Source organism: Schistocerca nitens, chromosome 1, assembly GCF_023898315.1.
Source record: "Schistocerca nitens isolate TAMUIC-IGC-003100 chromosome 1, iqSchNite1.1, whole genome shotgun sequence".
Lineage (NCBI taxonomy): Eukaryota > Metazoa > Arthropoda > Insecta > Orthoptera > Acrididae > Schistocerca > Schistocerca nitens.
Window position 1 is genome coordinate 753,956,732 of NC_064614.1, and position 19,292 is coordinate 753,976,023.

General features: G+C 38.8%; 1 protein-coding gene across 12 annotated transcripts in view; it reads left to right on the forward strand.

Moving 5' to 3' along the window:
• Positions 1-19,292, forward strand: part of LOC126260787 (aspartyl/asparaginyl beta-hydroxylase-like) — a 231,451-nt gene that overhangs the window by 120,423 nt on the left and 91,736 nt on the right. For all 12 annotated transcript variants that reach the window (XM_049958181.1, XM_049958127.1, XM_049958155.1 and 9 more), the window contains one exon: positions 2,685-2,772. In XM_049958181.1, the coding sequence (XP_049814138.1) occupies positions 2,685-2,772 (88 nt within the window). The remainder of the gene's footprint in view (positions 1-2,684; positions 2,773-19,292) is intronic.

The following is a 19,292-nucleotide window of genomic DNA, read 5'->3' on the forward strand; positions in this document are numbered from 1 at the left end:
GTGTCAGTTTCTCCATGCAGTTATCACAAAATATATTTTGAAATGCAGTTCACATACAGACTATTCCAATAATGTTGACTAAAAAATAATGCCACAAATAAGAGTGTGCCTCCAAAATGGGGCTGCACCCAAGGCAATCAGACAAAGTATTGAATTCAGTGTGCCACTCATTTCTCATATCATCTAAACACAGCATAAGACATCTAATTAATTTTGACTTATTGCTCTTCTGGGCATATGACGACGACATGTGGAACTTGCAGCATGCTGTTTTCATCACAGTGGCTGATTTTCTTTGGCATCCTCCTGTTTTGGAGGAGGACTAGTGATTTTTATGGCACTTTTTTTTTTTTGTGTGTGTGTGTGTGTGATGCCTGCTGGAAGACTGTATGGCCTCAAAATTGATTGTATACAGAGTAACAAAATAAATTTTGTATGTAGCTTCATGGAGAAACTGTTATTATTAGAACAACAGGCATTGTTACTGGAATAAATTTCAGAAATACTGAAAAAAACTCCTAGTAGCTACACTGCCCTCAGTGGACTTCATGAAAATGAAACTGTGGTTGTATTAAGTAAACTCAGTGCTTTGTGCTGTGGAGAAAATATCTAATGGTAATATATTTTATGATTTGCATATGCTCACATTAGTATAGCACTATTCACTTTGTCCTTAGATACTGTAAGAGATTTTTGAGAACAAGCATATTCTTCTTGAGACACGCAAGCAAGATAGATTCCCATTCCTGCAAGGTTTGTATGAAATCCTGGTAAAAAAAGCATGGAAAAAATGTCTGTTTTGAAAACAACACTCTTAACTTCTTGACATAGTCTCCTTTGAGGGATATGCGCTTGGAACAATCCTGCAAGATTTTCATCCCATCAGAAAAATGAAATTGGCCAATTTCTACAAAGTACTTGTTGAGTGCAAATGTCACTTCTTCATTTAATAAAAATTTCTTCCCAGAAAGCCAAAGTTTTAAGTTGGAGAACAGGAAGAAGTGTTTTGGGGCTAAGTTTGGTGAATAGGATGGATGAGGAGCCAATTCAAAGCCCAATTCATGCACTTTAGCCATTGTTATCGCTGATGTGTGGGATGGTGCATTATCCAGATGAAATTTCACTTGTTTGTGTGACAACCTTGGTCTTTTTTTTTTCCAGCCAACACAAGTTTCAAATGATCCAAAAATGAAGCATAATAGAGTCCAGTTGTGGCTCTGTCTTCATCCAAGAAATCTGTGAGGCTAATTCATTGGTAACCCAAAAAACAGTTACCATCAACTTACCAGCTGACAAAATGGTCTTTTCCTTCTTTAGTGCACTTTCACCATTCTTTGTCCATTGTTTTGACTCTGGTGTGTAATTATGATCCAGATTTCATCAACAGTCATAAATCAGTGCAAAAAGTCTTGCAGATTGTGATTAAGCATGGCCAGACATTGTATTTAAATGTTGTCGGCACAACATTCAAATACAACTGTGCATCCGGCATGCACATTTGGTTGCCTATGATTAATTGTGGCTCCCAACCCGCACTTAGCTTCTTCGTAGCCAGTTCTGCATGTGGAATTTTATGCAATTGCTCAGCTGAAGTGCCTGTAGTCTCAGCACTCTCCCGAACATTTATGTGACAGTCTTGCATTACGACTTCATGGTTTCCTTTGTGGTGCCCTTGGTGAGAATGCCGGAGTCCATTTCATCTTTGGTGCTTGTCTGACCATGTTTAAATTCATTGATACAAAAATAAATTATGATGGTACAGATTCCGCTTGAAATTCATCCAACTGTGGCTTGGTTAGTGTAACTGCTCAACCGTTCAAATGATAATGTTTAATAACAACTTGAAACTATGTTTTCTCCATTTTCAATTGCACTGGATGTACACTAACCAATTCAGATGGCTGTCAACAATGCTGTACATTGTTGAAATGCTTTATATGAGCCTTGGAACAATCAAGGTTGCAAATCATGAAAGCGCAACAAAAATGTTCCATTCTTTTGTTGAAATTTACAAGACTTACCGAATCACCCTTGTACTTAAAACAAACATTTTGTTTATTTTCTTTCATGAGATCAGTACACTGTATCCAGTGAGCTTCGTGTATTACAGATAATGGGATTCACTGTGTGTAATAGGGTGTCTGTGATATTTTACAGACTGATACTGACAGTGTTTTCAAACTATCACGTTTTTCAGTTAGGTTGGGGAAAAAGTTGAAGTCTCTTATATTGAACATTCTGAGTTATGTTCAAATAGCATTTCAAAAAGTGCCATGAAAATTGAGCAAATATGACTGGACAAGATTCAAAGTTGAATGTATATTCTAGCCAAATATAGTCAACTGAAAATTTAAATATTAAAGGAACATGAAATGCCAAAAAGGGAGGAACCACTCATAATCGTAATTAAGAGAACGAGTCTCTTTATACCATAATCAGACTGTCAGGTAAATTTAGTGGTTAGTTAATGAACTAAATTCTGAAAAAACTTGTAAATGAGACAAGTAGCAAAACAATCGTCCATTTTGCACAGAGTCATTACATTATTTAATCATAACATGTTTTAATTTTTCCATGTGCTACTTATTTTGAAAAGACTTACTCTATTAGCATATCCATGAGTTGGAATTTATGATACAGAAATATTTATCAGTAGCATAAGGATTTCCTTGATGTGTTTGTAGGTTGGAGATGAAATTAAAAGAAGCAAAATGACACAGGATAAGCCTGTGGAGGAAGAGGAGGAAGAAGATGAACCTGAGCCATCTGGAGGTAAGTTTCAGATGCTTTGTGAATATGTAGGGATTGCTGATGTCCTGTGTGGTACATTGGTGGTTCCTAATTTCCTTCTTTTGGTGGTACCTCATGATACTTAGTACAAGATAATGTAGAAATTCTGATAAGTGAATATATTCCTTGCATAAACCTTTCTTATGAGTGAGAGTACCGTGTTAATCCTGATATTTTATGTAATATTTTGGAACATAACTAAAATGACAAAAAAATTCGCAATTAGTGTGGCAGTAGACTCTGCAGAAGTTGAGTACCATGAATTCTTCACAACAAGCAGAGTCTTGATTGGGACTGGAGTTAACATAGATGTAAATGTTTGTAGTGGGATAATTGGCATAACATAAGGCATTACTCTTAGTCATTGGTGTTCAGTGTTGAGGACTTAATGTAAGGCTTAACTGAGGACTTAACTGTCCACTGATTAAATAGTAGTATACTTGAAACTTCCTGGCAGATTAAAACTGTGTGCCCGACCGAGACTCGAACTCGGGACCTTTGCCTTTCGCGGGCAAGTGCTCTACCAACTGAGCTACCGAAGCACGACTCACGCCCGGTACTCACAGCTTTACTTCTGCCAGTACCTCGTCTCCTACCTTCCAAACTTTACAGAAGCTCTCCTGCAGTTGGTAGAGCACTTGCCCGCGAAAGGCAAAGGTCCCGAGTTCGAGTCTCGGTCGGGCACACAGTTTTAATCTGCCAGGAAGTTTCATATCAGCGCACACTCCGCTGCAGAGTGAAAATCTCATTCTGGAAGTAGTATACTTTTTAGGGGAGTTGTGTGCACAGAAATTTTATAGAACTTCTCTTTTTTAAGCTTTTTATTTGTCATAAATTTGTACCAACCAATGATCAAAATAAATGGTCTGTGAAGCAGCTACATTTGGTGGTACAAAAATTGGAAGTAGCGCTCTCTCTCTCTCTCTCTCTCTCTCTCTCTCTCTCTCTCAAAAGAAGCATAAATTTCTTGAAAATACATTTAATGTATCGACGAAAATATCAGTTTTCAGTTTTTGAAAAATATGACGACAGGGTAAATAAAACAACCTACTCACCAAACGGTGGCAGGAGCACACACTCACATATGAAGGTTAAGGAGATTTTCAGGCTTTTGGAGCCAGTGGCTCCTTCCTCTGGCAGAAGAGTTGAAGTGGAAGGAAAAGAGATGAAGAAAAAGGACTGGCAAGACTTTAGGAAATGAGGAGAGTTCGAGAAAGTTGTCCCAGATGGGATGAGAAGGAAATACTGATTGTTAAGGACTGCACAGGCTGAGATGTGAAAATCTGATAACTTAGAGATGGAAGAGAAGGTAATAAGTAAGACAGATAGTAGGTGAGCAAAAATAGACAGTTCAGAAGATAAGATATAGAAAACTAACAGGGAGTGAACAAAGGAATAGTTACTGAAAAGAAATTCTGAGACTGAAGAAATTAACATAAATTAAATCCAGTTGGTGACGAGAAGCAAGGACATGTTTTAATTGCAGTTCTACCTGCAAAGTTGTTAGAAGCCAGTGTCTGGAGGAAAAAAATCCAAATGGCATATGTGGTGAAACAGAGATGGAGGTCATGACTGTCATGTGGTAAAGTGTACTCTGCAACAGGATATTACGGGTTGCCAGAGTATACCCTCTGTCTGTGTCCATTCATCCTGACTGATAAACCAAGTGAGGTGGCACAGTGGTTAGCACACTGGACTCGCATTCGGGAGGACAACGGTTCAATCCCGTGTCCTGCCATCCTGATTTAGGTTTTCCGTGATTTCCCTAAATCGATTCAGGCAAATGCCGGGGGACAGTTTCTTTGAAAAGGACTTGGCAGACTTCATTCCTCATCCATCCCTAACCCGGTGAGACTGATGACCTTGCTGTTTGGTCTCCTCCCCCAAAACAACCCTGACTGATAATTTGATGGTAGTCATATCAATATAAAAGGCCAAAAAGTGTTTACTTAACATCTGGTACATGACCTTTGTCGTTTTGCATGTGGCTCTGCCTTTGATGTGTATGTTCTGCCAGTTACAGGGTTGGTTCATTGGTGGTAGGAGGGTGCATAGGGCAAGTCTTACAGTGGGGACTGTCACAGGGCTGGGAACCATAAGGTAGGAAAATGGGTGCAGAAGGAGCATAGTGCCTGACCAGGATACTGCAGAGATTTGTATGGCTTTTTTTCTTGTTTGAGGAGGGGGGAGGGGGTCTATTTTAGGCGTGGGCAAAACATTAAACGTTGTACAGAATTGATCTCACTTCAGGGCATGATTTCAGGAATGCCATAGCCTTCGCCGAAGTAGCTGATTAATATAGTAAAGACCACGATAATACTGACTGAGAAGTGTACTCCTACATTGTTTTTTTTTTTAAGGGATCAGCAGTACTAGGATTGGATGGGATGGTGTGGTAAGTCTGTTTCTCAAATAGGCTGGTGGGGTAAGTACATCCAGTAAAAGCAGAGGTAAGAATGATGGTGTACTGCTGTAACGTGTCTGCATCTGAAAAAGTACTGTTGCCTTGAATGCCAAGGCTATGTGGTAGGGAATGTACCCTCCCCCAAATGTTATCTCTGGGATCGACCATTCGCATTGTAAGGCTTGTCTGTGCACCCTCCTACCACTACAAACACCAGCCCTGCTACTGGCAAAACGTGCGCTATCAAAGGCAGATCCACATGTGAAACAACTGATGTCATTTACCAGCTGTTACGTAACATTGTTTGGTCTTTTACATTGATATGACTTCCAAGGTAAAATAATAGTAATGCAGGAGTGGGTTTAATAATGAATAAAAAAATAAGAGTGCGGATAAGATACTATGAACACTGTAGTGAACGCATTATTGTAGCCAAGGTAGACACGAAGCCCACACCTACCACAGTAGTACAAGTTGATATGCCAACTAGCTCCGCAAGTGAAGAGATTGAAGAAATGTATGACGTGATAAAAGAAATTATTCAGATAGTTAAGGGAGATGAAAATTTAATAGTTCTGGGGGACTGGAATGCGACCGTAGGAAAAGGAAGAGAAGGAAAACTACTAGGTAAATATGGACTGGGGGTAAGGAATGAAAGGGGAAGCTGCCAGGTAGAATTTTGCACTGGGTATAACTTTATCATAGCTAACTCGTGGTTTAAGAATCATGAAAGAAGGTTGTGGACATGGAAGAGGCCTAGAGGCGTTGGAATGTTTCAGATAGAGTATATAATGGTAGGACAGATTTTAGGATCTATGCTTTACGTTGTAAACCATTTCCAGGGGCAGATGTGGACTCTGACCACAATTTATTGGTTCTGAACTGTAGATTAAAACTGCAAAAAGGTATAGGACCTGGACAATCTGAGAGAAACAGGTTGTAGAGAGTTTCGGAGAGAGTATTAGGGAACGATTGACAAGAACAGGGATAAGAAATACAGTAGAAGAAGAATGGGTAGCTTTGAGAGATGAAATAGTAAAGGCAGCAGAGGATCAAGTAGGTAAAAAGCCAATGGCTGGTAGAAATCTTTGGAAACAGAAGAGAGAATTAATTTAATTGGTGAAAGGAGAAAATATAAAAATGTAGGAAATAAAGCAGGTGAAAAGCAATACAAACGTCTCATTTCTGAGATCGACAGGAAGTGCAAAATGGCTAAGCAGAGATGGCTACAGAAAAAATGTAAGGATGTAGAAGCATGTATCACTAGGGGTAAGATTGATACTGCCTAGAGGAAAATTAAAGAGAAGTTTGGAGAAAAGAGAACCACGTGTATGAATATCAAGAGCTCAGATGGAAAACCTGTCCTAAGCAAAGAAGGGAAAGCAGAAAGGTGGAAGGAGTACATAAATGGTCTATGCAAGGGTGATGTACCTGAGGACAATATTATGGAAATGGAAAAGGATGTAGATGAAGATGAAATGGGAGATATGATACTGTGTGAGGAATTTGACAGAGCACTGAAAGACCTAAGTCGAAACAAGACCTCGAGAGTAGACAACGTTGTCTACTCTTGAGGTCTTGTTTCGACTTAGGCTACAGAACTACTGATAACCTTGGGAGAGCCAGCCATAATGAAACTTTTCAATCTGGTGATCAAGATGTATGAGACAGGTGAAATACCCTTGGATCTCAAGAAGAATTTAATAATTCAAATCCTAAAGAAAGCAGATGTAGAAAACTGAAAATTACCTAACTATCAGTTTAATAAGTCATGGTGGCAAAATACTAATACGAATTATTTACAGATGAATAGAAAAACTGTTAGAAGCAGACCTTTGGGGAGATCGGTTTGGATTCCGTAGAAATGTTTGAACGCGAGCCTGTACTGGCCCTACGACTTATCTTAGAAGATAGGTAAAGGAAAGGGAAACCTACATTTCTAGCATTTGTAGACATAGAGAAAGCTTTTGACAACGTTAATTGGAATACTCTCTTTCAAATTCTGAAGGTATCAGGGGTGAAATACAGGGAGCGAAAGGCTATTTACGATTTGTACAGAAACCAGATGGCAGTTGTGAATGTCGAGGGGCATGAAAGGGAGGTAGTGGTTGAGAAGGGATTGAGATAGGGCTGTAGCCTACCTCTAATGTTATTCAGTCTGTATATTGAGCAAGCAGTAAAGGAAACAAAAGCAAAATTGAGTAAGAGTTAAAATCCATGGAGAAGAAATAAAAACGTTGAGGTTTGCTGATGACATTGTAACTCGTGTCAGAGACGGCAAAGGACCTGAAAGAGCAGCTGAACGGAATGGGCAGTGTCTTGAAAGGAGGATATAAGATGAACATAAACAAAAACAAAACAAGGATAATGGACTGTAGTCAAATTTAATCAGGTGATGCTGAGGGAATTAGGTTAGGAAATGACAATTAAAGTAGTAAACGAGTATTGCTGTTTGGGGAGCAAAATAACTGATCATGGTCGAAGTAAGGATGATATAAAATGTAGACTGGCAATGTCAAGGAAAGCATTTCTGAAGAAGAGAAATTTGTTAATTTCAAGAATATATTTAAGTTAACATCAAGTATATATTTAAGTGCTAGGAAGTCCTTTCTGAAATTATGTGTATGGAGTGTAGCAAGGTATGGAAGTGAAACATGGACGATAAACAGTGTAGACAAGAAGAGAATAGAAGCTTTCAAAATGTGGTGCTACAGAAGAATGCTGAAGATTAGATGGGTAGACCATGTAACTAATGAGGAAGTCTGAATAGAATGGGGGAGAAGAGGAATTTGTGGTACAACCTGACTAGAAGAAGGTATTGGTTGGTAGGACACATTCTGAGGCATCAAGGGATCACCAATTTAGTACTGGAGTGAAGCATGTAGGGTAAAAGTCATAAAGGAGACCGAGATGAGTACGCTAAGCAGATTCAGAAGGATGTAGGTAGCAGTAGTTATTCAGAGATGAAGAGGCTTGCACAGGATAGAGTAGTATGGAGAGCTGCATCAAGTGGACATAGACAGAGGATATACACCAGCAACACAAAGTATCCTGTTCCAGAGCATACTTTACAACATGACAATTATGATGGTGTATGTTTCGCTACACAAACTGTGTGGGGTTTTCATCCAGATACTAATTTCTTAGAACCTCTCAGGAAGGAACCAGCATTATGGCGCGTCCTTAGTTGTCGCCACCCACTTGGCATTAATTTACGTCAATTTATTTGGCGTGGTGTTTCTTCTCAGTACTATTTCCCTCTCCACTTCATTTTAGTTTTCTTTATCTTTTATTTCCTGACTTGTCTATTCCCCCTCCCTGCTACCCCCTACATCCCAGTCGGTAAGTCTCTTCTGACTTGTGTTTCTGGGAGAGTTTTCCAGACACTCCACATTTTCTAAACCTCACGTGTACTTTTTCTTCATCCCTCTTTATCCCTTTTGCCAAGTGGAGGAGCCGCTGGCTCCTGAAGCTTACAAATCTCCTTAACCTTTATTCGTGGTGTTGTCTTGCCGCTGTTTGGTAAGTAGATTTTTTATCTATCCAATTACATCAAAAATAGATCTGCTCCATCTTCATGAATTCCATAGTTTGAGTTTTTTTCTTTTACTTGAAACTTCTTTCACAGTTCTGTTTCAACAAGAGAAAATAGTTACATACAGGCACCTCTTTAATGGTGGTACATGTACAAGGACGTTATTCTCAGTGCAGTTCAGTACATCAGACTGTCTATCCAATTATCGATGGGCCAGTACAGGTATTTTGCACTGTTCAGTCTGCCATTGTTCTTTCAAGTTTCATTTGTAGCTTAAACTGAGCAGGCATTGTCAGTTTACAAGGGCTCTCAACATGGAAAGTTTCCTGCTGAAATGATGTTTATCACATGGATGTTATTCAAACATTTCACCACTAATGTGAACCACAAAACATTGAAGATTTGCCTCATAGTGGTCACTTGAGGCTAAAAACACTGTTTAACGACTGTTGCCTGCTAATTACAGTTGAGAGGTACTCCAAGGAGAATGCAACAGAACTGTTTGCTGGCATTTTTTTGTCCGCTAGGAGGATAGTGTTGACCTAGACAGTACGCAACTGTCTCCACATGGCAACTTGGACTGCTAGATATCAGTTATGAACAATGTGATCAGCATGCTAAGGAAGTGCGCAGGATGGAACAAATGGTATTGACTGTTACCCAGCAGCAGGGTTTGGTTTCACATAGATGTATTTTTGAACAGACTGCCTTTATTTTTGATTACTGTTCTGTTCTATCTTTCTTTTGTTTACAGGAAAATAATTTTTTATTATCGATACCTTGGATCTAAGACTACACATTTTAACAGAAATGTGGGTGGTGCATAATTTATATTGAGCAGTTTGCTTGGAAAACTAGTGCTATCACTTATTAACATAAAACTTCATGCCACCAAGAATTAATTCTAAAGTAGCAGAATAACATGTTGGCTGTTGTCACATGCTACACTACTCCTTCCTACTGCACAGTACCTCACAACTCCCCCTCTTACACGCACATCACTTCAATATGAAACAGGCAGTCAGTTAGCCATTGACGAAGGGTAAAAGTGGAAATAAAATGTAAATGGAGGTCATAAAGAACAAAAGAAGAAAATAAACATTAACACACAGCAGTACAAAAATATGGAACTGTAACAGTCACAAACTGACAAAGTATGAAGGGCAGACAGAAAATGTTAGTCACAGGAGACTGCATTGTGAATGGCGTAATATACCATGAGATGTTGATAAAGGACTTGGCATGCTTGTTATGGAGCTTAGGAGGATAGAGAAGGCTATTCTTGAAAGTGTACGAATGGTTTTTATGTATATTTTCTGTGGATATAAATATTTCTGTTCGAATATTAAGCACCTTGAATTCTGTTGTGAGCAAATGCTCATTTTCTTCATTATGTTAATTTTTTTTCCACGTCACTAATTCTCTTCGGGTATCACTGTCCTTGTGAGTAATAAATGCTTCATGTGGTATTTGATAGTTGCAAATATTAACTTTTTTATCAGTCTAACAATCAGTTACCAATTAATTGAAATATGTAAGAAGTTTATTTTTGATGTTTTTGATAATTTACAGTGAAAGCAAATATAACATCTTGGATTTTGCTACAGACATTGGTACTGAACAGTAGTACATTTATGTGCTTGTTTAATTCACTTCCTATAATGTCAGAAGTTGTTTTTTTTATTAGAACTAACATCACAAAAATATAAAAATATAAAAAAATGCTAATTTATACAGAACATACCACAATTTCTGTTCGCCTATTGTAGATAAATGTTATAATTTAAAATGGGTATTGATTGATGTAAGAAATTGTTTGTTTGAGACGAATGAGTGTTGTATTAAAATTTTATCATTTGTAATTAAAAATAATTGAAATTATTTTGATCATTCTATAGTTTTCGTGGAAAGATTTTGAGAGACGCTATCAAATCAATGTGGGTGTGTGCTGTTACTACGAATTTTGTATGTAAAAACAATTGATAAAATACTGCAAATATTTTCTTAAATATTGACTGGAATACTCACTTGAAAATTTCTAACGGTGGCAGGGGTAATACACATGGAGTGAAAGGCTATTTACAATTTCTACAGAAACCAGATGGAAGTTATAAGAGTCAACAGGCACAAAAGGGAAGCAGTGGTTGGGAAGGGAGTGAGACAGGGTTGTAGCTTATCCCCGATGTTATTCAATCTGTATATTGAGCAAGCAGTATAGGAACCACGAGAAAAATTTAGAGTAGGAATTACAATCCAGGGAGAAGAAATAAAGACGTTGAGGTTTGCCGATGACATTGTAATCCTGTCGCAGACAGCAAAGGGCTTGGAACAGCAGTTGAATGGAATGGACAATATCTTGAAAGGTGGGGATAAGATGAACAACAACAAAAGCAAAATGAGGATAATGGAAAGTAGTCAAATGAAATGAAATGTCGTGTGACGAGGGCCTCCCGTCGGGTAGACCGTTCGCCTGGTGCAAGTCTTTCGATTTGACGCCACTTCGGCGACTTGCGCGTCGATGGGGATGAAATGATGATGATTAGGACAACACAACACCCAGCCCCTGAGCGGAGAAAATCTCCGACCCAGCCGGGAATCGAACCCGGGCCCTTTGGATTGACAGTCGGTCGCGCTGACCACTCAGCTACCGGGGGCGGACTGTAGTCAAATTAAATCAGGTGATGCTGAGGGAATTAGTAGTAGATGAATTTTGCTATTTGGGGAGCAAAATAACTGATGATGGTCGAAGTAGAGAGGATATAAAATGTAGACTGGCAATGGCAAGGAAAGCGTTTCTGAAGAAGAGAAATTTGTTTACACCTAGTGTAGATTTAAGTGTTAGGGAATCCTTTCTGAAAGTATTTGTATGGAATGTAGCCATATATGGAAGTGAAACATGGAGGATAAACAGTTTAGACAAGAAGAGAATAGAAGGTTTTAAAATGTAGTGCTACAGGAGAATGCTGAAGATTAGATGGGTACATCACATAACTAATGAGGAGATACTTAATAGTATTGGGGCGAAGAGGAATTTGTGGTACAACCTGACTAGAAGAAGGGATTGGTTGGTAGGGCATGGGGCATCAAGGGATCATCAGTTTAGTATTGGAAGGAAGCATGGAGGGTGAAAATCCTAGAGGGAGACCAAGAGTTGAATCACTGAACAGATTCAGAAGGATGAAAGTTGGAGTAGGTACTGGGAAATGAAGAAGCTTGCACAAGATAGAGTAGCATGGAGAGCTGCATCAAACCAGCCTTTGGACTGAAAACCACAACATTTTCTGAAAGGGCAGGCAAAGAAAAGACCATGCAGAGTGATAATTTATCAGGTATATAATGGGGTCATAGCTAGTGAGCCCACAGTAGCTCCAGTTAATCGCACAGATAACTTCCTGATACAGAAGTGACACAGTAAAGTAGTAGCTATCAAAATATTGTATTGGTTAGGTGCGTGTAGCAATTTCAGACAAAAATGAGATCAGTAATGTCGTACTTTATATTAGTGCCTCATTTATGTAAATTCTCCACTGCATCAGTAACATTTTGAAACACATACAATTAAAGACAAATTTAACTTCATAGAGCGAACTCAAGATTTTTTAAAATCAATCAGTACATACAGAGGGGAAGATGGTAGATACAGTCACATCGTTGTTTTGAAGAGTATGTGTCCATATACACTGATAACATAAAACATTATGGCCACCTGCTTAATAGCTTGTTTGTCCGTCTTTGGAATGAAATAAATCACTGAGTCCATGTATCTGGGATCTGAAAGTTTGTTGGTAGGTTTGTGGAGGTATGTAGCATCAGTTGTCAACACACAGCTCATGTAATATGCATAAATAATTGGCTGCTGATTTGCGTACGCAGTGATGATGCCAGATAGCAACCCAGATGGGTTCCATAGGGTTTACGTCAGGTGAATTTGGTCACCAAGACGTAAATGAGAGTTCACTATAATGCTCCTCAAACCACTGTAGCACTGCTCTGGCTCTAAGACATGGAAAATTATACTGCTGAAAGATGAGGTTGCCGTCAGGGAAGACATCAAGCATGAAGAGGTACAGGTGGTTCTCAGCTGTCAGCATGTCTTTGATTACTACCACAGGTTCCATGCAAGCACAAGAGAATGTCTCCAATACTATAATACTGCTCCCACCAACCTGTGTCTGTAGCATGCTGCACGTTTCAAGCCGTCATTCACCTCGATGAACGTATTTGTGGAGACGACCGTTGACCTAGTGTAGCAAAAATGAGATTCACCCGAAGAGCCAACAAGTTTCCATTGATTGACAGTCGAACCCCAATGATCCCAGTCCCGAACATGTAGTCGTTGTTTGCTTCGCAGCTCCATGTTCAACAATGTGCAATGAATGACGTGCTCTAAAATACTTATGTGTGCATCAGCATTGTGCTTTTTCAGCAGATTTCCAACCATTTAGCACGTAATGGTAGTTTCACTGTCCTACCTCATTTCATAGATGCTCACGACAGTAGTATGTGAACATTGGAGCTACTTCATTGTTTGAGATATCTTTCACAGGGTTTGCATAATAATAATAATAGTAATAATAACAAAAAAGGTTAGGTAAAATCTCTCAACAAGAAGCGATAGAGCAATTAGATGTAAAGAAGCAGAAATTACAAGCATTGGCCAAACGACTTAGAAGATACAAAAAAAAAAGAGAAAATAGAAGGAAACAAAACCAAACATTCAACACAAACCAAAAGAAATTTTACCAGACAATACATAACACACACATTAAAATAGACAATCCACCAAACATAACAGACATGGAACACTTCTGGAGCAACATATGGTCAAACCCGGTACAACATAATAGGCATGCATGGTGGATACAAGCAGAAACAGACACATACAAGATGATACCACAAATGCCTGAAATGATAATTTTGCAACATGAAGTCACCCAAGCAATTAATTCTACTCACAATTGGAAAGCCCCTGGAAAAGATAAAATAGCAAATTTCTGGCTAAAGAAGTTCACCTCAACACATTCACATCTAACTAAATTATGTAACTAATGGTTGGTTGGTTGGTTGGTTGGGGAAGGAGACCAGACAGCGTGGTCATCGGTCCCATCGGATTACGGAAGGATGGGGAAGGAAGTCGGCCGTGCCCTTTCAGAGGAACCATCCTGGCATTTGCCTGGAGGGATTTAGGGAAATCACGGAAAACCTAAATCAGGACGGCCGGACGCGGGATTGAACCATCGTCATCCCGAATGCGAGTCCAGTGTCTAACCACTGCGCCACCTCGCTCGGTGCAAATTATTTAACAGTTACATTGCAGACCCATACACATTCCCTGATACACTTACACAAGGAATAACTTATCTGAAACCTAGAGATCAAGCAGACACTGCAAACCCAGCTAAATATCGCCCCATAACATGCCTACCAACAATATACAAAATATTAACTTCAATCATTACACAGAAATTACTGACACATAAAACACAGAACAAAATTATAAATGAAGAACAAAAAGGCTGTTGCAAAGGAGCACGAGGATGTAAAGAGCAACTGATAATAGATACAGAGGTGACATATCAAGCTAAAACTAAACAAAGGTCGCTACACTACGCATACATTGATTACCAAAAAGCTTTTGATAGTGTACCCCACTCATGGTTACTACAAATATTGGAAATATACAAAGTAGATCCTAAATTGATACTGTTCCTAAACATAGTAATGAAAAATTGGAAAACCACACTTAATATCCAAACAAATTCAAATAATATCACATCACAGCCAATACAGATTAAGCATGGAATATACCAAGGAGACTCATTAAGTCCTTTCTGGTTCTGCCTTGCTCTGAACCCACTATCCAACATCCTAAATAATACAAATTATGGATACAATATTACTGGAACATACTCACACATTTGCTATACATGGATGATCTAAAACTACTGGCAGCAACAAATCAACAACTCGACCAATTACTAAAGATAACAGAAGTATTCAGCAATGATATAAACATGGCTTTTGGAACAGACAAATGTAAGAAAAATAGCATAGTCAAGGGAAAACACACTAAACAAGAAGATTACATATTGGATAACCACAGCGACTGCATAGAAGCGATGGAAAAAACAGATGCCTATAAATATCTAGGATACAGACAAAAAATAGGAATAGATAATACAATTATTAAAGAAGAACTAAAAGAAAAATATAGACAAAGACTAACAAAAATACTGAAAACAGAATTGACAGCAAGAAACAAGACAAAAGCTATAAATACTTATGCTATACCAATATTGACCTACTCATTTGGAGTAGTGAAATGGAGTAACACAGACCTAGAAGCACTCAATACACTTACACGATCACAATGCCACAAATATAGAATACATCACATACATTCAGCAACAGAAAGATTCACATTAAGCAGAAAGGAAGGAGGAAGGGGATTTATCGACATAAAAAACCTACATTATGGACAGGTAGACAATTTAAGAAAATTCTTTCTAGAACGAGCAGAAACTAGCAAAATACACAAAGCAATCACTCATATAAATACATCGGCTACACCACTGCAATTTCATAACCACTTCTACAACCCTTTAGATCACATAACATCAACAGATATGAAGAAAGTAAATTGGAAAAAGAAAACACTACATGGCAAGCACCCGTATCATCTAACACACCCACACATCGATCATGACGCATCCAACACTTGGCTAAGAAAAGGCAATATATACAGTGAGACGGAAGGATTCATGATTGCAATACAGGATCAAACAATAAACACCAGATATTACAGCAAGCATATTATTAAAGATCCCAATACCACAACAGATAAATGCAGACTTTGCAAACAACAAATAGAAACAGTAGATCACATCACAAGCGGATGTACAATACTAGCAAATACAGAATACCCCAGAAGACATGACAATGTAGCAAAAATAATACATCAACAGCTTGCCTTACAACATAAACTTATAAAACAACATGTTCCCACATACAAGTATGCACCACAAAATGTACTGGAGAATGATGAATACAAATTATACTGGAACAGAACCATTATAACAGATAAAACACCACCACATAACAAACCTGACATCATACTCACCAATAAAAAGAAGAAATTGACACAACTAATCGAAATATCCTTACCCAATACAACAAATATACAAAAGAAAACAGGAGAAAAAATTGAAAAATACATTCAACTGGCTGAGGAAGTCAAGGACATGTGGCATCAGGATAAAGTTGACATTATACAAATTATACTATCAACTACAGAAGTCATACCACATAATATCCACCAGTACATCAATGCAATACAGCTACATCCAAACTTATATATACAACTACAGAAATCCGTAATTATTGATACATGTTCAATTACCCGAAAGCTCCTAAATGCAATATAACATATACCGTACAGTTAAAAGGAAGTCACGCTTGATCAAGGTCCGCGTCACTTTCCATTTTTGACCAGACATAACGTCTGAGAAAAGAAAGAAGTAATAATAATAGTAATAATAATCTGTCCATTGTCAGAGTCACTTATCTCAGTGGATTTCTGCATTTGCAGCCCGTACTTTCACTTGGGTGATCCCCCATCCATGTCTGATCTGCATACATACTTTTGTTACCGCATTGCATGCCCGTAACGCCACCAGGCAGCATCCAACTTCGTGGTGGGCAGTGGTCATAATAAAAAACAAATACCGTCCGAACAGGCCTTGAAGGCCCAATGGTAGTAACTGGCCGCCATGTCGTCCTCAGCCCTCCGACATCATCGGATGCAGATATGCAGTGGCATGTGGTCAGCACACAGCTCTCCTGGCCATTGTCAGCTTTTGCAACCGATGTCACTATTTCTACACCAGTTAGCTCATCTATTAGCATGACAAGGGTTGAGTGGATTCCGCTTGCTAACAGCACTAGACAGATCGCAATGGTGACCCATTCAAGTGCTAGCCAAACCCAACAGCGTGATGGGAACTGGTGTTGCAACTGTGGCAAGGCTGTTGGCAGTGGTCATAATTTTTTGGGTTATCAGTGCATAGCTTTCTTGATGTGTGCATTGTATTGCATTTAGAATGTATTATATATAGTAATTTTGCTCCATTTTCCGTTACTTATTTACATAATCCAGAAGATGATTATCTTTTGAGAGCTCAGGTTTTTTCCTTATATGGAATTGTATTTTTATTATAAGGAAAATTCATGTGAGAAAACTGAGGGTGAGCCTGCAAAAATGTAACAGGACACAGAGAATGATCCACTGAACAATTTGAGATGAGGAACCTGGGCTCAGAGAAGCCAGCTTAAGGAGATATGGAAGTAAACTTGTCTACTTTGTCTAGCATTACTGTTTTCCAGCTGATTTACAATTAACATGTGTAAAAGTTAAAATGTACTATGCTGTTTGACATGTACATTCCATATTTCCTGCAAGGAAAGGAGAATGACAAGCCTGACTACTAGGAAGTCTTGACCCAAGTTTTGTTTACTTTACTTGTCCATAAGGTGGCTCTGTTGTGTTGTATGTAAATACCATTGTTCCATGACAGAATGTGCTATGAATCAAAGACTGGCCCATTCATTACCCAGTGCTTTTCAGAGATGTGCAGTGCAATACGATGGAGCAGTACCGGTACAGTATTTCCTGGTTGCTGGATTGAAAGGGGAGGTCCTATTCCACAGCCTGCAAAGTCACCTAACCTGAATCTCCTTGATTATTTCCAATGAGGATATCTAAAATTACTTGTGTATGAGGCCCCAATGGATATGGAGATGGAATTACTTGCCAGAATTGTGGCTGCCTTTGATGTGATTCAAAACAAACCAGGGATATTTGTGAGGCTGCGTCAGAATGTTGTTTGCCGATGTCATGCTTGCACTGAGGCTGATGGCCATCAGTTTCAGCACATTTTGTAAGATACAGTACAAATGGTACATTCGTTGTCAGTGATGATATTTGCAGTTAGCTAATGTAAATAAAAAAGCACACATTAATGAGATTTTATTCCTATTATCTCAAGCTGGCTTCTGCGACACTGGTTTCCTACTTCAAATCGTGCAGTGGAGCATCCTCTATGTCCTATTAAATTTTTACACGCTCTTATGAAACACCATGTATAAATGGAATTTGATTAAAAACAGCATTTATTGAAAGTGAAAAGGCCGTTAATATGTATTTTTCCTCAAAATTTCCTGCTTTACAAATACATTTTTCCCAGTATGAAAGAAGGTTTTTTATCGTGCCATTGTAGACTGTAATTGGTCACATCAGGAGCCAATTGCACACAAACTCCTCCACACCCTCATCATTTTCAAATTAGTGCCCTTTAGAGTTGCTTTAAGTGGTCCAAAGGAATGGAAATTGCAGGGCAATTGGTCCTTGTTGCAAGGATGAGACCAGTGAATTTCCTGTAGTTTGGAGACAGGGTTGCAGTATGATGCCTGGCATTGTTGTGGAGAAGGATGACCTGTTGAATTGGGTGGTCTTCTCTTTTTGTGATGATTGATATGTGTCCCTCACCTTCTTTGACAGCTCTAAGTAATGTGCAGCATTGATTGTGCATTCCTCATACAAATAATCAAAGAGCAAAATGTCTTGTTGGAGAAAAAAATATGGTTGAAAGTACTTTACTAGCTGAGAGTCAAGTTTTGGCTTTTACTTGGGCTCTCTCACCTTTCCTCCTCCACTCCTTACTGACTTGTTTAAATTCAGGAGTGTAATGGTGGATGCACGTGGTTTGTTGCAGATGACGATCTGGCTCAGGAATGCATGACCTCCTTTCGTAAACATCTCTGTAAGCCTCCGACAGATCTCAAAATGTCTCAGCTATTGATTTTCAGTCAAAAGGCGAGAGACCCTACTGGAACACAACTTGCAGAACTGTAGGGAATTTGTGATATTACGTGACAGCTTTCATAAATTATTCTGACCTGTTCTGCTATTTCTGATATTCTTGTCCACTGATCACCTTCAAGAACGTCTAGAACTGCACAAATGTTTTTGTCTGTAATGCTGATCTGAGGACGGCGATCGTGTTGCTAATTTTCCACACATCTTCATCCTCCCTTGAACTCTTTATGACAGGCATACATATGCATCCTTGACAATATTTGATAACTGAACTGTGCAGTCAGCCTGTGGAAAATTTCAGTCGCTTGAATTCCATCACGAGCAAGAAATGTTATAATTGTGTGTTGCGAAGTGTTGTACCGGTTGCTTGGGCATTATTAGCATTACTGATGAATCTTTTGGAAGTGTGTAGCAGCCAACTCTCCCCTCTCCTAACTGCCCCACCCAACAATACTTGAAGTGGGGATCCGGTGCTACCATCTGGTGATACTCAGGAACAAAAATCCCATTTCTATTTGATTTACCCTTGTATAAAATTACAGAGAGACAGAGTGGATGGACAGTAATTCTTTTCAGAAAGTGGTTTTCCAATACCTGCTTATACACATTTAAAGTGAAAACACTAACATAGCTTTTATAACTGTTGATTCCTTCCAGAGGGAGGGAAGAGGGATAGGATGAGAAAGTTT